This window comes from Pipistrellus kuhlii, unplaced genomic scaffold (assembly GCF_014108245.1).
Source record: "Pipistrellus kuhlii isolate mPipKuh1 unplaced genomic scaffold, mPipKuh1.p scaffold_m20_p_3, whole genome shotgun sequence".
Classification (NCBI taxonomy): Eukaryota; Metazoa; Chordata; class Mammalia; order Chiroptera; family Vespertilionidae; genus Pipistrellus; species Pipistrellus kuhlii.
Genome location: NW_023425529.1, coordinates 21,675,204 through 21,700,528, shown reverse-complemented (window position 1 = coordinate 21,700,528; position 25,325 = coordinate 21,675,204). Strand labels below are relative to the sequence as shown.

Here is a 25,325-nt window from a genome sequence, read left to right as displayed (position 1 = left end):
GGTACATCTGAAAAGTTATAAGGTCTGATTTTCAAGTTGATAACTATGGTCAATGTATACCCAGGTTTAATCTATAGAAAGCAAGAAACTGAATATTTGTAAATTCTGAAGTATTGATACTTTGTAAGTGCATGCTGGCAATCGCTTCTGAGATCCCCAAGATAGCAAAAACTTAAAGGAGAAGTGCAGCTGTTTTCTCCTTAACCTATTGAGTGCACAGTTGCAGAGAATTATTTTACCTGTGTTACGGTACTCAGCTCTGCATTATCAGTTGTGCTTATTTTCCACATCTCAGGAGAGAAGAACATGAGGGAGGAAAGATAGGAACTGTTTTTGTAAGTTTGGGAGTATTGAATCTTTTATCTTATCCTCTCCCCGCACTCCCAATGAAATCTTAATAGAATACGATCATGTAACTAGACATAAGGATGGGAAATCCATGGAACACAGTTTAGAATTCTTATTATTAATAACGTATAATAATGATTTAGCTAGAGTTTCACTTTTTCTCATTTTTTAAATATACCAAGAATAGCCAGTAGTTAGTATCTCTTATAGCTCATCTTTTTTTCTTTGTCCCTGAACCTCTTGTTCTGGAGACACAATCTAAGAGGAGCCATTTACCTACGGGGACAGGATACATTGTGTTCATAGCTGTCTGAGGACCTTGGTGGGCAGCAAAAAGAATGACCATGTTAAGAGGAGAAGGATGACGAGCCATTTTAGTCCCTTTTGCTTTTCATCTTGTAGAGATATGTGAGGAAATGTGGGGATGTAAATGGAGGAGAAGATTAGAGCATAAAATCAATTCATAGCAGTTAAAGTTATTTTATTAATAAAATGAAGAAAATACTATTAGTTCATTTTCATGTATATTAAGGTTTTATTATATTATATACCAAAGTTTGTTTTTTTTTTTAACTATGTGGTTAAATCTATTAATGGTAAGTTAATGATGAAAAGAAGTATTTGTTTTATTAAGAAAGTTTTATTTTTTTAAGTATAGAGCTCTTAGGTCCTTCCTATTAAAAGAAGTTTATAGTAAATTATTTAATTAATTTGGAAGTGTTATTGGTTTGTACTTAATCTATTCCTTCCCTTGCAATTTAGATAACTGGATAAAGCTTTCCTAAAATTGGACAGTCATAATTCTTAAATATATATTTGGTTAATAAATTAAACATATTACTTGAATAGTGAAATCAACATATAATTGAAGTTACTACTATGGAAACTATCTTCAGTCCCCTTTATTTTATGTAAAAGACTAACATTGATTTTTTTTTCCAACTTAAAAAATATTTTTATTGATTTTTTTAATCTAAAAATTTAACATTGATCTTTATCATAATTATTTCATGGTAGAAGAAGATAATTAACAAAGCCATATCCACAATTTTTATTTAATAGTTAAGTAATTCAGACTTGTAGTCTAGATTTGGCTTAGTTCCAACTAGTCTTGTGAATTCTCATTACATATTTTTACCCTAGCCATAGTTTTTTCATTTTAATAATGAAAAGTCCAAAGTTTCTTTTAATTTTCATATTCTATGAAATATCATAAAACTAAACTGTCAAAATAATTTGTCAGAATGTTTCCTGGTAGGAATTGACTTGCCTTAGTATTTTACTTCCGTTTTCAGCCTTTAGGAAGAGCTAGCAGAATAATCTTTTTTTCTTTCTTTTTATAGAAATTATGAACCACAAGTAACACAACCCAAGAAATATGCCAAATCCAAGTATGACTTTGTGGCAAGGAACAACAGTGAGCTCTCAGTTCAAAAGGATGATGTTTTAGAGGTAGTAGCATTTTACTTCTACATACTCTTGAGTAAAGTGGATTTATTCTTTTCCTTTTTGGGTATATACCTAAACCTTTCTCAAAGGAATGCTGAGGTCAAGCAATTATTCTTCAGTATCATTTTATTTTACTAAGGATGGAGCAGATTAAGTACCTGTGTCCTCTTAGGAAGGGAATTAATCTGTTTGTTATTGGTCAGTTTGTTTTTTTTGGGGGGTGAGGATGGGGGTGGGGTTTCTGGGCTTACTTTGCCCTCTTCCTCCTCCTGGGCTTTATTTATTTTAGAATCAAGGCTACTTATCAAGCCACATGTATATGTACCTTATATTTTAATAACAGAAAACATTGTCCCGCTTCCTGTCCTAGAACTCTGGCTCAAATATACCCAGCACTCAGTGAAGTACGGGTTGTGGGAATAATCTACCATGACTCCCAAGTCTCTTTTCTTAGTTTATAGCTGAGTGTTCATCTTTTAAAATTATAATGTGGGGTAAACACAGCAATTAAAAAAAAAAAAACACAAACATACAAGGTTTGCATAGTTTTCCTTTTAATTCCAAGGATGGAGACAACATGCAGACCTTCCTAACCGAGTTGTCTGAGTTACCTATAAGTACTTCAGATATATTGCAAATACACATTTTTGAGAGGTAATATAGGCCCTGAATAGATTCACGATAGTGGCCCCATACCTGATCTATACTAATAATTGTAATACTTAGTGTAATTCCTAGGAATCATTCATGTTAGAACAACATGCTTATGCTAAGTCAGTTTACTAGAAGTTAAAAAGGTTTCTTGATCTAGAAGTAAAAATTGAATTTCCTTCATGGTTTTGGTATAGAAATGATGTCTCTATTTTCTTACATAATGACAGATCCTGGATGATAGGAAGCAGTGGTGGAAAGTTCGAAACACAAGTGGAGAATCTGGATTTGTGCCAAATAACATTTTGGATATTGTGAGACCTACAGAATCTGGATTAGGGCGTGCTGATCCGCCATACACACACACTATACAGGTCATTATGATTTTTGAGCAAAACTTTAACAAATTTTAAATTTTATTATTCTTAAAAAGGGTTTAAATGTGTTTCTGTGTGTTAACCATTTTGAGTTTTAATTGGTTGTATAATTTTTTTCTAGGGTATTTTGGGGGCAATGGTGAGAGACATAAGGAAGAATTATACATATGTTTTATGTTTCAGATATTTAGGATTTGCTCAAAATGTTTTCCAGTAAATGATTATTTCTCTGAATGCTATTATTTTCATTCTTTAGTGTTTTCTGCCTGTTCACTCTTACCTTCTATTCAGTGGCTTCCTCTTGTTAGGCAATGGTGCTGGAGGATCCAGTGGCTGGAGGATCCAGCAGTTCATCTGCACCAGCCTTTGCCCTCATTCTCTTCAATGTTCTGCCCCTGGCCAACCTTGAGCTTGCACTTATCTCCACCTGAGTGTTTGTTCAGTTTTCTTCTCTTGATTTTAAGTTTACAATGTACTTATGCTATAGGTTGCATGGGTCAGGCTTTCTCTTCTTGATCATTGGACAGTCCTCAAGTCCTATGCCACATTTCCAGAATTGAAGTGATGCTGGTTATGGCATTCACCTTCACACCTGGATTCACTTGCTACTCAAGTATTGGGATGTTTGGTCTGACAGGATCTCTAGAGTCAGATCTGCCAACAGAGCCAGAATAGATGGGCTGTCCCCTGTGTAGTCTCTAAGCCTGATGCGGCTTCTCTCCCATGTTCCAGGAAGAATTCTTTTAATTTTCAGAATTGTGAGCAAAATATTGTATCTGACCACGTAAAAAATGTCATAAATTTGAGTAGAAACTACATAGAATATGCCGTGAAATAGTTGATAAAGTACAGAAAGTACAAACTGAGATTGTGCTCATGTGCTGCCATGACTGTTCATTCAAGCACTTGTGGCTCCTCATAGCAATTGAGCTTCAAGAGTTCCTGCACTCGTCCAGATCCACTACTGCCTTATTGGAACCCAAGAATCAAACAGATGTTTAAAAGAAAGAATCAGTGCACAATGTTTATATCTTTATAACTTAAAAGGGATGGCAATGGGAATTCTGTTTGCTGTGCTTACATTTTGGCTGGCCTGATATACATCTATATTACGTATTTATTTTATGTTCATTATTTGTCATTAGCTGTTGATGCCAAAGAAGGAGTTTGAGTTATTCAAGGTATGGTCTTTTCCATTTCCTGTGGGTTTTTGAAGTGAATTTTCTGACTTGGTCTTATTACCTTTTTCTTTCCTAAGTTCGTTCTTTCTGATTTCCAGGTGTGGTTACTTGACATAATAGAGGCTTCTGTCTGGTTTATAAATGTGAATTATTCATGTTCTTTCTTATAGAGGTTTTGACTGAATTCCTTAAACAGTGTTAAGGAGTGTATGCTTGAAATGTATGCAAAAAACAGGGATAGAGTCTACCCCCTTTGAGCTCTAGGGACTCTTTTTAATGTTTAACCCATGACGGACTGTTAAAGTCACTATTCACAAGGATGTCCCTCGTAACTGTACGTGATTGGAATCTGAGAGTTTATATTTTAGGTGTTAAAAACATTACCCAAGTTTATTTCCATTTGTGTGCATGGTTGCTAGACATGGGCAAACTTTCATAAAATATTGCAAACTTGCAAATAATATAAATTCTAAGTATTCCCCCTGCCCTGAGATTTCCTAAGGAGTTTAACTTCTCTTGCCTGTTTACTGTTTAGGCCTCTCTTTTTCTTCAGTTTTGATTCCTGACTTGAGCCATAGTTGGCTTTTCTGTTTCAAGGTAGCTTCTGTCTAAAATTGAACCAAAAACTATAAATACATATTTTAGGTAGAGAAAGTACTTTGTGAGAACATAAAATCTGTCTCTCCTGTTTTGAACAGAGCCTCATCTTATATTTTTGTCAACTTTGGCACAACCAAGAAGTTTTTTAAGTGCTCACAGGTTTCAGGAGTTTGTTTTGCTACTTTATGTAAATAGAAACTGTGGGGATTGCCTGTTTGGGCTTCTCCCTTTTAAACTTTTAACACTATCTGACTGTCTTCTGAAAATTTCTGGATGCAACTCTGAATGTGGTGAAGTATGTGAACATGTGTACAAAAGCTCTGTGTATGTGTTTATGTGGTGGTGGTGGGGGCGTGTGTGTGCGTGCAAGCATGCCCTGGTATTAAAAACAATCTATTTTTTTTTATCACCTCCTAAAAATCTGGAGCTGAGCCCAACAAATCCATCAGAATTTTGTAAAATTTTAATAAGCAAGCTTTACAATCTGCCCTCTGCTATCTGACATAAATACTACTCTAAAGCATTTCTGTTCTGAAAGCCTGGATAACGCACACACACACACACACACACACACACACACACACACACACGTGCACGCATGCACACATGTATACACATGCACAATGATTAGAGTAAGATAGGAAAGACGAAAGCATCCTTGGAAACATTTGTCCATCATTCTATATCTCTACAACAGTGCTGCCAGATACCTTTTATCTAAACCACATGTGTCAAACACAAGGCCCGCGGGCCAATCCGTCCTGCCAGGCCTTGCAATGTGGCCCACACCGCGCTGTCATCACTGCACTCCGCTGCGTTTCCATCACAATGACAGTTTATGACTGTTCAGTAAACCATACGGCCCGCGATTTAGGCAGGATTTTAGATTTTGGCCCCTTCTCTGATTGAGTTCGACACCCCTAATCTAAACCAACAAGAAACCTTGCAGCTCACTTCAGATTGACAATAGAGATTGATGTAGATTCCAGTGACTCTTAACACCCTAACCCGATAGAACTCCCCTGGATTACAAACATATCAAAAGCAATTCTATGTCCTGTTCATCTTCTCATTTATTCACGCCACAAACATTTACTGAATGCCGGCATCTTGCACTTGATAAAGAGGAAGACAGCGCCTGGCGTTGAGCAGGTCTGCCCTAGAGCCCTGCTCTTCCCCTTTGTGCTTGTGTGTTAGGAGCAGTGACCCTCACTCTCCTCAGACATGGCCCACACACTTTCTCTCATCTCTTCCTCCCAATGATATCAAAATGTTGACGTTTAAAGAAACTTCTTACAAAAAGCATTTTGTATTCCTCACTGTACCGCACTAAGATATCTTATGATTCATTGCTTATGCGTCCTTCACGCTCACAGAGAACAATGGCGTTATACTCCAAGGGACGATGCCAGTGACAGGGTCCATGCTGTGTGCCTGGCATGGTTTAAACACTTCACATATCTAATTTCTAATCTCCATCACAACCTTACGAAATAGGCACATTTAAAATTTGAGGAAACTGAGGCTCAGAGATGTAACTTGCCTACAGCCGCGTAGCTGTGTGAAGCCAGGATTGGGACCCAGGACTGTGGATTGCTCCACAGCCCGGGCTCTGCTGTACTTAGCTAGTGTGGGAATAGTGCTTAGAAAAGATTGACATCTCACTTTGTATAGATAGAGTTTTCGCTGTTTGAGTGCTTACAGGGGTATTTTCTTAGAATAGCTTCCCCGTGAATTATACTGCGATATAAGTTGATCTGATCAGTCCCCGACCTTGGAATTGGACTTTTGCCTTATGCATCATTTTTTTGGGGGGATTGCAATTCTTTAACTATTTTATAATTTATAAAAATAATCCAAATTGTATAATTCACTTAGAATGTAGACATCTTGTAAATGGTGGGGCTAAGGGAATTGGATGTAAACTATTTCCATAGAGAATCTACAAGTCACCCAATGTGGGAAGTACGCACAGGCCTGACTCTTATTTTCTTAAACCGATGCTGCCTTCCTGTGAAGGAGTGCACCTAAATAAAGGCCACTCCTCAGGGAAGGGCACAAGAGCAGCCCTGGCCTGTTCTTCACACGCTGGGTTAGAGACTATCTTCTGATGGCAGGGATGCTGGTACCTGGCACCAGTCATGAAGAGGTGTTGAATTGCCACCTGATGTCCCTGAGAATCAGCCTATTTAATATCCTCACCTTTGGAGTGATTTTTAACAGCTCTGTAAAGACAGCCGTTCCCACCTAATGTGTTTCCCCCATGGCTTGAGCAAAGTTTTGAAAACAAAAGGGAGAGAGGTAATAAAGAATGTATTAAAGATGTGGACCATAAAAAATAGATTGAGTGAAACCATAGGGAGAAGGAAGGAAGTGCTTATGAGGGGTGATGGAGAAATGAAGACAAATGACATCTCTTTTGATAGAAATTGTGTTGTAGAGCATTGCAGGGCTTTGCAATATTTCAGCTGTAAACAGGTAGACTCCCAGGGTGCTCTGTCCCCACCTGGAATCTGCTTGCTACATAATGTTTCCCATATTTCTTTTGATTTGATTCCCAGATCTCTTAACTCTGTGAGTGTTCGTCCTGCTAGAGTTACCATTTTGCCCATACAGATTCTCAAGCTGTATGCCAAGAGCAGAAACCAACCTGTTATTTCTGATATACTCAAAGTATGATTTAAGAGGCCTTGCATTTACTATTAATTATTAAGTCTATGTGCTCTGTATGATTATTACAGACATTCTGGCTTTATCAAGATACTCATAATTATGAATGTCTTGTCATTACCGTCCTGTGAATTCAATAGAAACTGTCTTGTCTTCTCTGTTTCTTAGTAAGAAATAGTATAATCCTGTGGGAAAGCCCCAGTGTAGGTTTTGGTAGATGAAATTCTAGTCCTGGTTTTGCCCCTAACTAGCTGTGTGACCTTAAAGAAGGCGTTTCATGATCTGTGCTCCCATTTGCTCAGCTGTGAAATGGAAAAGGTCAAATTTCATGATCTCCACAATCCAGTCTTGATAGAAAAGTTTATTTTTTATATCCATGTAAAAATAGCCCTCAAGTAAAAGTGGAAATATTTTCTTCTGGTAGCTGCTGAACCACTAGCTCTTCTAATTTCATGTTATGAATGTTTTGAATGCTTTTTTTCATGCTCAGTCCAGACATTCAGATACAGCTGGGCAGAGTGACCATTTTAGTAAAATGCCTTCATATTCATTCCAGCAGACCAACTGATAATATTCAGTTACTTAAAAACATTTTAAATTACTAGTAAGCTCAGAGAACTCTAGTCATCTGTTAATTAGAGGTATGGCTTTTAGTCAAGCATGATTACTTTGTATTTTGCCTCATGTGTTAAGATTTTCACAAATAAATCCTATCTATGCAGGGGTTGGCAAAAGTAGGCTTACAGTTGTGAGTACATGAAATACAGTTTACTCTTGTATTGTTATTTATTAATTATTGTATTATTTGTAGTACAACTATAAACCTACCTTTGCCCACCTTTGTTTATAGATATATATACAAATTACTACCCAACTTGCACTTTTACAGAATTATAAAATTTCCTGTTTAGACTGCTCAGAAGTTCAAAACTAAAACATAGATAGATATTTCCTTTTGTAAAATCATCTTTACAGAAGAATTAGTCTTATATTTAATGTACTCTGTGTGTATTCTTTATAAGAGCAAGAATAAGATGAACCTATCTCTTAATATTTTAAAAACATAATACTCTAATACACAAATAGTTACTGAAATACTCTATACTGTTTGCACTGTCGTCTGAGTCTATATAATTAATTTTCCATGGCTGGATCAGAGTTGTGGAAGTTAATTATATTTTTACAAGCTCCTTCACTGGTTGATTTGTGGGCAGGTAATTTTACTGTCACAAACTAATTTGCTAACATTTTCTGATATTTGATGTGAAGTATAACTGATATTTTAGTTCTATCTCCCATGTTAACTTTCTCCTGTGATGTGATTTGCTCTACTTTTCTAATAGCAATTACTTGGGGAGCTGTCAGAGGTAACCCGCATTTGTCCCTTGTGGCACTTCTTTTTAATATAATTTTTTGAATTTCATCTCTGGACTTAACACCCTCCAAATGTTCCAGCTGTGCCTAGTTTTCACCACAAAGTTCCAAAGAGACCAAATTTAGAAGAAAAAAAAATGTGTAGGTTACGTTTTTAAGAATAGTTCAGTTTTAATGGCTTTGTTGGGCTTGCTTGCATAGTTTCCCCTGGGAAGCAGTGTCTTGCAGGAGCTTATCTCCAAATACCTTTCTTTAATCCTGGAGAATTCCTACTGAGCTTTAGTGGCTGAAGAAAAGTGACTCATTCTGACTTAATTATCACTAGGAAAGTAAATTTTCCATGGAGTCTAGTAATTCAGACTTATTTTAGAGAAAGAATAAAGCCAGATTTTGTTTTAAACATCTTTAAATATGCGTGTGGGAGATAAAAAGGCAAGAGTTGGGAAGCAACAGATATGATGTAAAAATAGGTCAACACCAAGGTGACCAATCATCCCAGTTTGCTCAGAACTGAAGCGTTTGCAGGGACGTGGACTTTCAGTGCTAATACTGAGAAATTCCTGGGCAAAATGGGAGGAATTAGCCAAGATTTCTTTTTGGTTTTGAAGTTCCAGCACCCTTGGTTCTGGAGGAGAGTGCAGGGTGCTGTTACTCTCCAAAGCATTCCATAAGCTGTGGCTACATTGGAGTCATCAGTTCTCTACCTCCGACCAAAAATAGGCAAGAGAAGAAATACTGAACGGTAGATCAGTGCATTGGATGATAGGTAAAGTGGAGTGGAGAAGATAGGAAGGAACATAGAAAAGTGAATCTGAGGATCAGTAGTGATTCTCTTTCCCCCACTTCCAAAGAAAAGCTGACTTGGTTGCCATTTCAGAAGAGGGTGTCATGATTTGAGGAAGGCATGTTTCCCCCTTTTCATTTCAGGGGGTGGAAGCTTGAGGCAGGAAGAATCAAGAAAAGGGGAAAATAGCCCGGCTGGTGTGGCTCAGTGATTGAGCATTGACCTATGAACCAGGAGATCACTGGTTCGATTCCCCATGAGGGCACATGCCCAGGTTGTGGGCTCGATCCCCCATGTGGAGTGTGCAGGAGGAAGGCAGCCAATTGATTATTTTCTCTCATCATTGATGTTTCTATTGAATATCTCTCTCCTTCTCTGAAACCAATAAAAGCATTTTAAAAAAAGGAAAAGGGGAAAATATGCAAGTAAAAATATATGGCATAATTTATGAAAAATTTTCATATGGTTTCTTTGAATATACATATATGGTTAACCAAATATACATATATGTGTACTGTTGAAGCCTCTGGTTCTGTTGGGTTACCGATGGAGTTGCATCATGACAGGAGAACGAAGTGAGGCACAGAGAGCTGGTGAGCCTGTCTCCGGGCTCCACTGTGACAGTAACACACAGTGGATTCCGTTTTCCACAGTATTATTTTGTTAGCAGAACACTAGCTGTTCTTGTTTTTTATAAAAGCTGAAAATATGAATCATATTATGGAATGCAGAGCTGATAGCATTTTTTTAAAGCTTTAAAAACAGCAGTTTAAACTCTGACATTTTTGAAATCCTATTGTGAGAATTCACTAACCCTTCATGTTATGTGCAAAGGACATTCCCATCAAGGGAACATTTCATATATTTTAATCAGATGACTTTGGTGTGTGCTAAGTATTACATTTTGGTGATGTTTGCTGTATTTGGTTTGCTTTAAATATTTTATTGGCCCAAATATAGGAACATTGTTTTGTGGGGAATAATCATCATAGTTAACTCTTATATTTAATGTTAGTAATGTTTCTAGGCCTTGAGTGCTGAGGGGGTCAGCAATTTCTGCTTCTCTCACATCTAACTCCATGGGTACTGCATGAATCTCAGCTGCTCTCCTGCCCCCTTCCAGCACCTAGCAGCATTATAAACACCTCTCCATTCTGCTTTCATCCTTGCTTTGTACCCTTCCCACCTTATCCACCCACTGGCTGGTGAGTCGTAGCTTTTAAAGAGACAGCAGAAAAGAGCCAAGGTCCTGCCCACGCTGGTTTCCACAGGTGTTACTCATTTGCTGTGAAGCGGACTATGATGATGGTTGGTGTGTTGTTTTTTGAATAATGATTTAATTAAAAGTGATATGTGTGTGTGGTGTGTATTTTTATGTTTTTTATCTCTGTGGAAATTGGGGAGGCCTCTAACTATCACCATTACCTTATATTTGGGCCAATTTAAAAATTAAAAGTAAATAGTTCTTTTTCAACAAAGGACCAGATTACCAAAAGGCTTGCATTTTGTACTTTATCTGCTAATCCTGGATTTGGATTAACTAAAATTGTTTGAGTACAGCATCTAAACTTTATGCAAATTACAGATCCATTGCTCAGTATAGTTGACTCTACACCAAAATAAGTGCCTTTTGCGAATTTGGGACTTGTTTTAATGCAGTTTTCTATTAGTTAAAATTATTTTATTTGAAGTTTTAGCTGTTGTGTGTGGTTTAAGAGGGAATATACATGAATACTGTTTTATAATAGCCTATAGTGATTTGCAAGTTACTGAAAGTTATTGTGTATTCTATCACATCCACCTTTTCTAATACAAATCCCCATATGGCCTTTGTCCTAATATATATAATACTTTTGAGTTTCAGTCATCATTTAATTAGATGTACTATTACCCTCAGCACTATCCATCCACAACATTCCCATTTTAACACAGAAAATATTTAATTGTAAGAAATTAGCATTAAGATGATGACACAGAGTTATGACTTGAATAAATGAACATTTAAAAATTGCTTGCTTACTTTACAGCAAAGTTCTTTTAGCTACTGAAATATTGCCCCTCTTTTTAACAAATTACTTAGAAACAAATTTAAATATTTTTAATATAACATACATTTAAAGTAAGGAATAGGTAATGCTCTATGTTATTGAAATTTAGCCTTCCAGTGCAATGAAAAGTTTTTATGAATGGAAACTATGAAATAATCAGAAATCCTTTGACCTACCCTGGTTGTGTATGATTCCAAGATCAAATTTAGTTTTCTTAACATTTGTTATTATTATTAATATTTCTATTTCCTATTGGTATATTCTTTTGACTCCTCAATTTACATTTTGATTTTGAATAAATACATAGAGTATTCATTTTTTTAATGATTATTATACTAAACAGGACTGGGATGTGTGTGTCTATGCTTGTGTGTATATACATACATATGTAAATTTGCAATTAAGTTTACAAATAAATTGCCAAAAATGTCCTGTCAAATTATACTTTGATTCCTAGACAAGGTTTATGTTTTTACAACTTCAAATTAATTGTTTGTCTTTTTACAGAAGCAAAGGATGGAATATGGTCCAAAACCCACTGATCCCCCCTCTGCTCCATCACCTCCTCCAACGCCAGCACCTGTCCCTGTCCCTGTCCCCCTCCCGCCGACCACTCCAGCACCTGTTCCCGCGTCAAAGGCCCCTGCAAGTGTCGCCCGTCAGAACAGCAGCTCCAGTGACAGTGGTGGCAGTTTTATGCGAGATAGCCAGAGGCACAAACAGCTGCCTGTGGACCGTAAGTTCCCTGGGGGTGGGGGAGGGGGAAGGAGCGCACAAAAACTGCACAGTGCATTCTGCAAGGTAAAAGCACTGCTAGGTAAAATACTGTTTATCATTGGTTTTACTGACATCAAACATTAAGTATAAATAACAGTCCTTTATAGGTGCATCATGCTCAGTAGATTGCAAAGATTTTCACCTCGTTTTTTTTAATCCTCCAAGTAATTCTGAAAAACGGGAAGCTCTATCCTCCAGTGTGTGTATTTCTACACATATTCCAAGATGGTTGTGGTGGTGGGATGAAGATTCTGGAACTATACATACTTGAGTGTGCACAGTGACACACATCACGTACTGACTGTGTGTCCTTCAACAATTTAATAATCCTCTGTACTTCGATATCTGAAAAATGGGGGGAAATAATGGTTTCTACTTATATAGGTGATTGTGAAGATTCAATGAGATAATGCAAAAGAAGCTCTTAGATCAGTTGTTCTTGGTGAGGGGTGATTTGTGGTATTGTCTGAAGATGTACTCTGATCACAGTTGGGTAGATGCTACTGGCACCTAATAGGTAGATCCAGGGAGGTTTAGCAATATCTTAAAATGAACAGGACCTTTTTCCCCCCAACAGAATTATCTGGCCCAAAATGTCAGTGGTATTGAGATAGAAAAGCCCTGGTTGATTTTGATCAATATGATTAATATGCCACGTTATAAGCAGTCAGTAAATATTTGCTGATATCATCATCCGATTCATCACCATAGTTTTCCTGCTCCTCTTCCTTATATTTACTATTCTTGCATCATATGTGTGTGTGTGTGTGTGTGTGTGTGTGTTTATATAAACTTAATATGATCATTTTGCCAATAGCAGTTTCAAACTTGGTCTCTGGATTCAGATTTCATGTAATTTATATTTTAACTTTAGTCTTTCATAAATTTAAGTTTGAACCATTTATGTGAAAACCAGATTTAAATAAACAAAAAGAAAAAACACTTTGACCAAATTTGGATTATCCTTCTTAGTACTGGGAATAGCAGTGTAGATAATTTGAAAACTAAAGAGAATCCTAAGAGAATCTTTATTTTGCCATACCCTATTGTATATATCTGGTACATTTACTCTTTAAATTATGTTTGATAAGCATTATAAAATTATTTTGCATGATCTATATTTTATAGATAAAAATTCTTAGAAAACTGGAACCAGGAAGGCATTTCTTCACTCTGGTGTGTGTGTGTAAAGGATATGTAATATACAAAGCACCGCCACTCAGCCAGAAGCTGGGCTCACGGCTGGTGAGTGCAGCAGTGGTGGTGGGAGCCTCTCCCTCCTTGGCTGCAGGACTAAGGATGTCCAACTGGCAGGTTAGGCCCACTCTTTGCGAGAGGGCGCAGGTCAGGTCGGGCTAAGAGACCCCCCACACACAAGTGCACGAATTTCATGCACTCGGTCTCTAGTTAACTTTATAATTGTGATTCAATGCTTAAAATTCAAATTCAAAACCAAATCACTGAATTTTTCGCTCCCATTTTATCCTACTGTTTTTCTCACCTCAGTAAATACCAGCCACTTTAATTCAATTGTGGCCAATTTTGATAAATTAAAAAAGAAAGAAAAAGAACAAGTAAAACTATTACTACTTACTTGTTCTAGAAATTCTGGTTAAGTGGGTAAAGCGTAAGCCTATTTTATATATTACCATCTCCCCCAAGGGGTGAGCCAGTTTAAAAATCACCTTCTTATCTACATTTTAATCTCACCAAAAATACTAACTGAAGAACGAAATTTTGGGGAAAAAAATGAACTCTGTGTAGCTAAAACCAACGTGTGGGTGAGAATGTTTGTAAGTGTTTGTAAGTATATGCTACTAAATTTAAAAAATTGTGTATTTTTTGAAGATGTTTATATTTTTTCAAAAACACTGAAGACATAGTTTTGTGATGAGAAAGTTCTATAAATGTTTTTATTGATTTCCCTGTGGGAAAGGCATTTCCTGTTAGGAATTACTGTTCTTTCTTCATTCTTGCCACAAGTTTATAACATTTCCCTCGTTGGATACGTCAGAACAGTAATCTTTGATACAGTGACAGTCTTTCCAGGCCCCAGGTCAGAGTTCACAGGCATCCAGCCCCCAGTTGGACGGTCTGTGAGTTGGGACAGTTCGTTCTTTGTCCTAGGGTAAGAAACTAAGAATAACCTAATGGGAAAGAGGATAGTTAGAATACTTTAAAGATAGAGAACTCTCCTGATAATTGTGACTCATCATTTTCAAGTCTGTTTTTCATAAGTAAAAGAGGGACTTTGCTCTATAAAACATAAATATCTCTCACAAAATTAACACATGTACTTGTTCCCTTAAAATAATTTTTAAAAATTGTGTTTACTTACATAAAATCCCTTTTAAAGATATCGCAAAAATGTGGTTTGACATTAAATAAATAAATTTCATTTTATAAAATAAGTATTTTTGTATAACTCCTTCTCATATTTTCAGAGAACAGTTTATTTTCCGAATGGCTGTTGGAGGGTCTCAGCAGTCCTTTAGAACCAGGTAGATGTGTGTAGTAACTGATTGCCTGAGTTCTGTCAAAGTACACAACTGGGCTGCCTGCATAGTTGTGTAATTTAACAGAACTCAGGCAATCAGTTACTACACATGCTTACTGCCTGGGCTTGTGATAAAAAGGAAAATGGAAGGAATTGCAAAGCCAATGCTCCCGCATAAAAATGTGACCAAACAGCCATGAATAAGGGGGAAAGGTCAGCATGGCAGTTTGTAAAAGGCAGCAGATAACAAGAACCAGACTCCTTTTGCCTCTTCACGCTATCTGCTCAGAGGCCCGTGTCATATAAACGTTTCAAATAGATTTACCGGAGGGTTCAAAAGGCTTTTCTCTCCTCAACTGGAAGATATCAGTGATTTAGTTGTCTTGCATTTCTTCCATGCCTTTGAAATGTTAGCCCTTATTATTTGAGTTTAATCATTTGTAATCAGAAGTGTCATTTTAGAAAGAGTTGTAAAGTTAGTCTGGTTGTTGTTGTGTACCAGAACATCGCCAGTGGAGACCAAAGCCAGGGCATGTTACAAGAGGTGTTTGTACTCTGGAAAATGACCGTGGTGTGGGCAGACCACAGGTGATCACGCAGTGGCCAATAGACAGAAAAACAAATCTTTTAGTGTAGTGATCATTCTTCTTTTTTATTCCTTTGAGAAAATACGATGTGATTTGAAAGAGTTAATAAATGAAATGCATGCAATGAGTTACTTAAATGTGACAATCCATAATAGTTCTTGTCAAGCCTTCTAGCCCTCTCATCCTCCCTTCCTCCCTCTCTCCCTTCCTCCCTCTTCCCTTCCTTCCCACCCTCTCTCCCACCCTACATCACTCCCTTTTTCCATCCCTCCCTTCCTCTGTCCATCCCTCCCTCCCTCTCTCCCACCCTAAATCACTCCCTTTTTCCATCCCTCTCTTCTTCTGTCCACCCCTCCTTCCCTCTCTTCCTTTCTACCATTTTCCTTTGATGACTTCTTCAAGAAGTTTCCTGAATATTTGAAGCATTTTTTAAAAACCAGACTGAAATAACACTATATGAGTGTTGTCACACTTTCACTTATTTCTCAGGGACACCAAGCACTTTCTAAAACACTCTCCTTGGGAGAGGACCCGGGAGAGGGAGAATCATAGTGTAAAGGTCACAAAAAGCTCTCTTTGAGACCTGGTCATTATTGTCACCTAACAAGTTTACTAGTTAAGTGGATTATACATATCAGGTCTTTGTACTTAATCCTTGAAGGTGATATACAAATAATATATCTGTGTGTATATTTTTTAAATACACAAACATATTCGTCCCCTTCCCATGGGTTTATTTCTTCCCCATTTTTCTCATAAGATGTGTTCATGCATGCATCATTTCCTTAAGCATAAAATAAGTAGGGAAGATTCATAGTAGGTAAGTCAAAGAAAGATAGTTTCAATGACTATGGCCATAAACTTGCTGAATCAAAGTCAGAAAAACCAGTTCTTGCTAAATTCTGCTACTAATTAACAATGTGGTTCTGACACATCATTTCTCCTCTTTCGGCATTCATTTTCTTATCTATTTTAGGGCTTTGTTAATAATGTTTCAAAGTCTCAGTGAATACGTCAGCAGAATGTCTCATTCATTCATTTAGTCAGAGGTTTTTTATTGAATTCCTACACTCTTCCAGATAAAGCAAACAAGACAGCCAAACTTGCTTTTCACGTCAGGCATCTGTTTTAATGAAAGGAGATGGGTAGGTAGGTAGGTACATACTAGTAGGTAGATAAATTGATAGTGAACATTAGAAGGTACTAAGTGACCAAGATTGATAAAGCCTGTGATGGGGAGGAGGCTGCAGTTTTAAACGGGGGGGATCTGAGGGAGGGAGGAGAACCATGTGGCTGTTGAGGAGGAAGCATTCCCAGCAGAAGCTCTTAAATGTGAAGAGCACCAAGGAAGCCACTGGGAATGAGAGTGGAGGGGTTGGAAGTCATGGAGGGCCTTTTCCTGGGAGTAACTTGGAGAAGAAGAGTTGTAATATCTGACTTACACTTTTAAAAAGATCATTTCAGCTGTTGTATTGAGAAAAGAATGAGCAAAAGGTGGTGGTGGTAATGAGAAGCAGGGAGAGCTGTGAATAGGCTGGTGGCTTAGACCAAGATGGTAATGGAAGAAAACCGGAGTGGAGTGGTTGGATATTTGTTAAATTTTGATGGCAGGATTAACAGGATGTTCTGATGGATTAGATGCTATCAAGGACAAAAGGGACTCAGCATAGCTCCATGGTATTCTGCCACAGGAACTGGAAAAATAGAATTATCCTTAACTAAGTTGGAAAGTCTAGCATAAAAGCAAGCTCCAGGAAGAAGATAAGCAGGTAGAATTGGACATGTGATATTCGAGATCTCTAGTACACATCTAAATGGCCATCAAGGGGGCCATTGGCATGTGGATCCAAAGTCCCAGGAGCTTCTGGACTGGAGAAATCATTGTGATTGGCATTAGCTTTTCAGTGGCATTTAAAGCTCTGAGCCTAGTCCCAGGGCTCACTGGTGGCATGCAGGCAGAGAGGAGGTCCCAGGATGCCCTGGGGCACTTCCATGTTACTTAGTTGGGGAGATGAGACTTTTCAGCAAAGGACCCTGAGAAGGAGAGGTCCAGGGAGGCATAGCAGGAGAGTGGTGTCCTGGGGCCACAAGGAGTGTTTTGGGAAGATCGCCTCCCTCAGTGTTGCTGATAGGTTAAGTGAGACAAGGACTGGGACTCTACCACTGGAGTTTAGCAAAGTGTCGTGGAGGGAGGGCCAGGAGCCTAATGACAGTGAATGTAAGAGAACAGTGGAGAATGGAAGAGCTGTAGGGAAACTTAGGGAGATTCTCTTCTTACTTTATTTATTTATTTTAAAAAATATTTCTTTATTGATTTCAGAGAGTAAGGGAGAATGAGAGAGAGAGAAACATCAACGATGAGAGAGAATCATTGATTGGCTGCCTCCTGCGCACCCCTCGCTGGGAATCGAGCCCGCAACCCAGGGATGTGCCCTTGGCCGGAATTGAACCCAGGACCATTCAGTCCACAAGCTGATGCTCTATCCACTGAGCCAAGCCAGCCAGGGCTCTTCTTACTTTTTAAATATTTTTTCAGAAATTAGGAAAGTGAGAATGTCAGTTTAGGGTAAGGATTGGGTAGTAAGGTGCTGGAGGTTTGCAGAGAGAAAAAAAGATGGTCAATACTTGTGGAAAAGTGGGCAAATTATACGTCTAGCACAGCATTTCTCAACCTGAGCCCTGTTGACATTTTGGGCTGGATAATTCTGCTGCAGGAGACTGACCTGTGCATTGTAGGTTGTTCTGTGCATCCCAGGCCTCTACCCATCACCCCAGCTGTGGCATCCCAAAGTGGCTCCAGCCATTGTCAGATGTCTTCTGGGGTCAAACTTTCCGGCAATGGAGACACTGGCCTAAGGAAATGTAGTGTGATTGTCAGAGGGTGTTAACAACCCAGTTGAGGTTCACGTTTATGAATTTAACATGAGACCATTGTTGTGTTATACTCAGTGGGCAGGTGCAGGCACAGAATAGACAGAAAGTGAGATTTAACAAGCGTTGGGGTTCTGCCCAATGAGTACAATGAAGAGAGAAAAGAAAAGCTCGGGAGTAGTTTTAATAATTGATTTTGAAATTTGTGCTGAGTGGGGATGAAATTGAGGAAAGATGGTTGGAACACTAGTTAATATACATTCTATGGAGCAGAAGGATTATTGGCATTGGGGTTCTGAAGAGTGAGATGTGTTAGGAGTTTTCAGAAATAACCCACCCGGTGTCGGCGTCCAGGAAGAAAATCGCAGATGGAGGAGGTGCAGGACGAGCTCATCCACAGGCTGACCATTGGCCGGAGCGCCGCCCAGAAGAAGTTCCACGTGCCACGGCAGAACGTGCCAGTTGTCAACATTACTTATGACTCCACACCCGAGGACGTGAAGACGTGGTTGCAGTCCAAGGGCTTCAACCCTGTGTAAGTCTCTCTGGGAGTACTCCACAGTCTTGTGTGTAAGCATGCATTGTTTCCAGTTTCGTCACCAAGATGTCACAAATGACTCTAGAAATGTAAGAGCCCAAACAGCCTTTGTTAATGCTCAGGAAATGGCTGTAGCTGTTTATAGCTGAAGAAGAATTGCAAGAAGCAGGAATAACTCTCCTTTGAGGGCACCCTGTGTTCTGAGTGGTGGTGTGGCATCCCTGGCCCCTCCAGTGAACTGTCTGCAGCGTTGAGGCTGCAGTTTCCCATCTCCCTTCTCAGGCCACTCTGGAGGGACTGTCTTAGGCAGACTCCGGACCAGGTAGGGCAGAGAGCAGACTCTCTCCTGCTGCGGGATAGGTGCCAGGCAGATAAAAAAATAGGAAACATTGCCTATTGTGAACCATAATCTAATCAGTCCTTTCCTTTAGTGAACCCATGGTAAAATTTCTAACTTACCTATTATTTTTGTTAACAGCTTATGTGTGTGTGTGTTTTTTTAACTCTCTCTACTTGATTTTGAGTCTCTGTACACTTTCTTTTTAAATGCTTAAAATTTTTCTCAATTACAGTTTACATTCAATCTTATTTTGTATTAGTTTCAGGTATTCAGCGTAATGGTTAGACAGTCATATACTTTACAAAGTGTTCCCCCCGATATGTCCAGAACCCACCTGGCACCATCCATAGTTATTGCAATATTATTGACTGCATTCCCTAAGCTGTACTTCATATCCCCGTGACTGTTCTGTAACTACCCATCTGTGCTCCTCAGTCCCTCCACCTCTTTCACCCATCCCCCCAACTCCCTCCCCTCTGGCAACTGTGTCTTCTGTTTTTGTTTATTTTGTTCTTTAGATTTCACATGTATGTGAAATCATGTGGTATTTGTCTTTCTCTGACATAATACCTTGTAGGTCCGTCCATGGTGTTGCAAATGGTAAGATTCCATTCTTTTTTGTGGCTGTTTATTATTCATATTTTTAAACCCTTTTTCTTATTATTACTTAAGAAGAGCCCTTTAACATTTCTTGTAATACTTTTTTGGTGGTAATGAACTCTTTCAGCTTATGGGTTTTGACACAATCAACTATGGAACTAATACGTACTTAAGAAAACTTGAGTATTATAAATTCACTTGCCCAGCATGACTTAAACGTAAGATTCACTGGTTAGCCCATTACCTTTTACTAGAAAGTTCTCTCTTCTTCCTGTGAAACATAAAATTTCAAGGAATTGGTCCTAAACAATAATGATACCATATCAATTGGCTCCTTTCTGATACTTCATACTCATATAGCAGGGGTGGGGAACGTCTTGCCTGTGGGCCACATAAGGCTGGTGAAATCATTTCGTCTGGCCCTGCCAGGCATTAGGGGTGAGTTTATTAAATGTTTGACCAAATATAGCAGGCTACTTTTTAAGTTTATAAATTTGTATGGCTCCAGAATCTGTAATAATAAAAGTGTAATATACTAATTAGACTGGACAGCCAACGACCTTCCGGAGGAAGCCGGATCTGCAGGATCGAGGCAGCTGCTGTGATTGCGAAGGCTTACTCTTGCACGAATTTCATGCATTGGGCCACTAGTGATGTTATAAATATCAAAATGGCCCTTGGCAGGAAAAAGGTTCCCCACCCCTGTGATATCGCCTCAGGGTCATATCCCGCGTGTCTCTGTCCTTAACTGGACTAAGCAGGGTAGTACCATTTGATGAGTTCCAGTGTATGGAACACTTAGAAAAGAGGTTATAGCAGGACCAGAAATGTTCTCTTTTCTTTTTAACAGACAATATTTCTAATCCTCTATTTCTTTCTGTGTGTGTGTGTGTGTTTTTTTTGTTGTTTTTTGTTTTTGTTTTTTAGGACTGTCAATAGCCTTGGAGTATTAAATGGTGCACAACTCTTCTCTCTCAATAAAGATGAACTGAAGACAGTCTGCCCGGAAGGGGCCAGAGTCTTTAACCAAATCACCGTACAGAAAGCCGCATTAGAGGTAGGACTTGTCAACCTGAGGTGGAGGTGGGCATTTGTCAGGAGTGTGGACTCTAATTGAAAGCTCTGGACTCATCTGTTTATGTCCATGTTGGTCAGCTTCCCTTCCAAGCAGAGCTGCATTAAGTTTGACTCGGCATTTGTAATTGGTCTCCTGGGACCATCAGTGACTATTTGCAGGGAGATTAATTTGCTATAAATGCTCATGTAACAGGAAGCCTGGGCATATACTTTTGGACAGTTAATGAAAACGTAATGTTCTCACTTTATATGCATTAGCTATTTCTGTAAGAATTTCCATTTTGACACAGTAATGGACATTTACTTTGGAGTGAGTAAATGCCTTAAGCGGCCAGAACTCTCTGCCTGTTCTTAATATTTAGTTTGGAGACTATAGTAGGTTAGAGGTTACAAGTTCTTAAAACCATGGCTGCGTGTCTCCGACCTCGTTATCCATCTAAATGGTAAGAGGGAAAGTACCAGTGAGGCATCATGAACATATGAGCATAGGGAGCCCTCAGAGTAGTTATTTGGTCCTAGTTGTCTGTGGAGAAGCAGAGTAGATATTTTCTAGGTTGTACATCCTTAAGCTTCCACTATTCTACTCTACTTAAAAATGGGCCTTGTAGGGGTAGTTTCCAACTTTACATCTCGCAGCTCTTAATAGCTTCCATGAACGTCCTACTTGGACTCAAATGAAAGGATATAGGCTTTGGCGTGAAATTGATACATGATTATCTCCAGCAGGTATATTATGTAAATTCAGTACTCAACTCAAGAGTGAAATAGCTTCATGCATACAACCCTGTAACTAGTCTCCTTCAGGAAAATTCTACTTCCCTTGGAAATTTTTCTACATCGATCTGTATGTATCAGGCTTCCTGCATAGGGAATTATATCTTTTCCGAGGCAGCTTTGTTAGCATTATAATACATTCTAATTTTATCGAAAGTGTATAAATACTTCCTCAGGGTATGATAAAAGTGCTGTATTCCTTTTGTCCAGACTCCCTGTCATTGTCATTTGCCCTGACTGCCCACGTCCTCCTGGTCTCGCTCCTGTTTCTCTGGCTGTGAATTGAGGCTATCTGAGATTCTTTGTCTTCCTCAATGCCTTCCCACCATGCCCTTCTCCTGCATCTAGTTCTTTTATTAGATTACTTACCTGGAAATGAGAAAAGCCAAGCTGACGTCAGAAGGTCAGCACCTTGTGGAGGGAAACGTGGTGTGTTCTGAGACAGAGAGACAGTCTTTGGGCCTGATTTAGAATTCCCTAAAGGGGTATAAGTTATCTTCTAGAGCTAACAGAGTTCTTAGATAATTTTTCATCCTATTATGCTCATTGTACACATAGCTTCTTTCTCCCAGGGGATCTAGAGCTGTCAACATGTATTGTTATTTGTCTTTAATCCTCACCCGCGGATATTTTTTTCTCCATGGATTTTCAGAAAGAATGGAAGGGAGGGAGGGGGGAGAATGGGGGAGGGGGAGAGAGAGAGAGAAGAATATTGATGTGAGAGAGACATATAGATTGGTAGCCTCCTACACTCACCCTGGCCAGGGCTAGGGTTCAAACCTGCAATCCAGGAACATGCCCTTGACCAGGAATTAAACCCGAGATCCGTCAGGGTGATGCTTCTGAACCATACGAACCAGGACTGTCCACATGTATTTTTGATGTATTCTCATCATGTTCAAATGAAAGTCATGCTGAGTGAATGCCTCAAGATTCTATATAAATAAAAACATATGTTAATGTGATATGTTAGTGACACTCAGAAGCATCACTTACATGAAGGGCAGCCTTGAGCTTTTCCTCTAACAGGTATTAGAAGAAAAACACAAAGGGCTTTTACCCTGAGCTGGTTGATGCTGGGACCTTCAGCCTGCACAAAGCAGTAACCATCTTGTCTGAACCTTGTTTCTTTCCAGGATAGCAGCGGCAGTTCTGAATTGCAAGAAATCATGCGAAGACGACAGGAAAAAATCAGTGCTGCGGCTAGTGATTCAGGAGTGGAATCTTTTGATGAAGGAAGCAGTCACTAATTTTTTTTGGTTTGTTTTTAAACTCCATTTACATTTTTGGCATTATTCCAATGTGCTTTGTTTTAAGAAGCCATGAAGGGAATGTCGGAGTTTTATCTCCTGGTAAACTTTATTTATCGCCATAAAAATAACAATGCAAACATAAGTAAGTAGAGGACTTGCTTCTGGCCCGTTATTTTTATTAAAACTGAAAAAATTCTCATTGAATTTTTTGCCCTTGGGAAATATTTTCTTAACCAAGATGAGGTTGTTTTTTTTTTTTTTATTGGATTATTTCATCCTCATCTCAGTGTATAGGCAGGCATTTTTGATGGTGGTGAATTTACGAATTGCAGCAAAAGGAAGGCATTGTCCATGATTTGAAATCTAACCATTCCGGATTCGCCTGTGACTATTTGGTGTCTGTCATTTAGGGCAGAGTTACTTTAGGCTAGCTTCTGCTTACTTGGGTCTCTTGTTTGACATACTCGATAGGATATTTTGATTTATTTAAAGTTCTCTATGCCAACACTTTTTAAAAGATCAAAATATTTAATGAACTGTAAAAATACAACAAGGCCTTGGACGTGCAAATATAAAACTATGGAGCATTCTCGAGACATTCTCTTGTCATGGCTCTGTTGCTTACAATTCCTTGTATAGCTTGGATATTGATTTAGCTTCTATTCTGCTTATTATCTGTTCTGTGTTCTTATATATAAGAAAGCACAAGTGGAAAAGAGGTCATATATATTCAAACTATGTCCCAAGAAGTAGCCTGCATTGGTGTGAGTTACAGTATTTTGCTTAATGAAGGTCTCAGTTCTGAATATCCATATTAGTTGTTAAAAGGAAATTGGGGCCATTTTATGTGTTTATCCGTGTCAAGTTTTTCTGGTTATAAGAAACACTTAATTTACACATGTTAATCCTGTGAAAGATTCTAGATATAGAAAAGAAAGATAATTAACCTTCAACAAATGTTATTTTTGGAAACACAATTTTTGTCATTAAATGTTATATTATTTCACATATATAAAACAGATGTATGTAAGAATGTTGTATATTTTAACATAAATCCATTTAGAGAGATTATTTAGATTCATTAATTTTCATAGTGCCTTTTTCACATGCGTCAGCTGGAAAGTCTGCAATAAACAGTATTTGCTGTATATTAATAAATGGTTTCTGCATCACTGGCAAAATGATTCTTTGGTGTGTAGGCGGGGTCAAGGTTGAATGGAATGAGAAAAGCAGAGGCTCACTCATATTTTTAAAACTGATTTTCAGTGTATTATTGAGTCGGTAGAAACCACTCTAGAATACTTTCTTCAGTTGTTTCTCTTCTTTTCACCTCTCTTATTACATTAGCTTTTCCTTCTACTGTCTAGTCACAGTTGGTCACAGTAGTAAAAATAAATTTACATAGATTACCAAGTGCTTCACAGAAATGCTTTGTTAGATAGCTATTATAACTCTGTGAGTTGTATTTTATAGGTAAGGAAATTCTCCCAAATCATGAGGGATATGGGAGTTTTCCATTTCTCAATATCTTCATAAGATAAAGTGAAATAAACATAAGGATGATGGACAATTATTGTAGATTTTTTTATTTCATAAGCATTAATACACATTTATCACTAAGCCCTTACTAAAAATATCTGAAGAGGTAAGTATCAGACAAAAGGAAAATTAAATAGTGTAATGTAGCATATCTAATAATATTAAAAGAACTGGTGTATACACTAATAAAAGAAACATGCAAATTAACCTTACCTTTGCTATGCCCACAATCCACACCCACCAGCTAATCAGGAGTGAGTATGCAAATTAACCCAACCAAGATGGCAGCAGCCTCGGACCTGGAGCAAGAAGGAGGCTTGGGTTGCCCCGGTGATGGAGGAAGCCAAGCTTACTGCCCATCTTGGCTGGCCCTGGCCTCCTCTCAAGGCTACAAAGTTTCAATTATAGAAGATAAATAAATCCCAGATACCTGCTTCCAGCAGGCCCTGGCCTCTGCTCAAGGAGGTGCTGAAAACAGAAAAAAAGGAGCTGGGAGCTTGGATTGCTGGGGGGTGATTAGGCCAGGATGGTATGGCAGTTGTGGGTGATCAGGCTGGTGGGAGGCGGGGGCCTTTGGGGGTAAGAAGACCAGTAGGGGGGCCAGTTGGGGTGATCAGGACAGCAGTGGGGGTCAATTGGAGGTGATCAGGACAGCAGGGGGGGGGGCAGTTTGGAGTGAGCAGGCCGGCAGGGGAGCAATTGGGGATGAGCAGGCCAGTGGGGAGGGTAGGTGAGGGTGAGCAGGCCAGCAGAGGGAGCAGTTGGAGTGAGCAGGCCGGCAGGGGAGCAGTTGGAGAGAGCAGGCTGGCAGGCAGAGTGGTTAGGGGCAATCAGGCAGGCAAGTGAGAGGGATGTCTGACTGCTAGTTTAGGCCCAATCCCTGTAAACGGGCAGTAGGACATCCTTCAAGGGGTCCCAAATTGGAGAGGGTGCAGGCTGGGCTGAGGAACACGCATCCCCAACCCCTATGCACTGGGCCACTAGTAATTT

At 38.8% G+C, this 25,325-nt stretch overlaps 1 protein-coding gene across 6 annotated transcripts in view; it reads left to right on the top strand.

Annotated features, from left to right (window-relative positions):
- EPS8 (epidermal growth factor receptor pathway substrate 8) overlaps window positions 1–23,972 on the top strand; it is a 155,921-nt gene extending 131,949 nt beyond the window's left edge. For 3 of the 6 annotated variants that reach the window (XM_036454561.2, XM_036454562.2, XM_036454559.2), the window contains exons 17-23: window positions 1,692–1,800; window positions 2,679–2,822; window positions 3,971–4,006; window positions 11,990–12,218; window positions 18,569–18,749; window positions 20,620–20,749; window positions 22,680–23,972. In XM_036454561.2, coding sequence (XP_036310454.1) covers window positions 1,692–1,800; window positions 2,679–2,822; window positions 3,971–4,006; window positions 11,990–12,218; window positions 18,569–18,749; window positions 20,620–20,749; window positions 22,680–22,793 — 943 coding nt within the window. In that variant the 3' untranslated portion in view covers window positions 22,794–23,972. Of the gene's footprint in view, window positions 1–1,691; window positions 1,801–2,678; window positions 2,823–3,970; window positions 4,007–11,984; window positions 12,219–18,568; window positions 18,750–20,619; window positions 20,750–22,679 lie in introns of all 6 variants that reach the window. The other 3 variants (XM_045587799.1, XM_045587800.1, XM_045587801.1) reach the window with 2 other exon arrangements.
- Window positions 23,973–25,325: the final 1,353 nt, after the last annotated feature.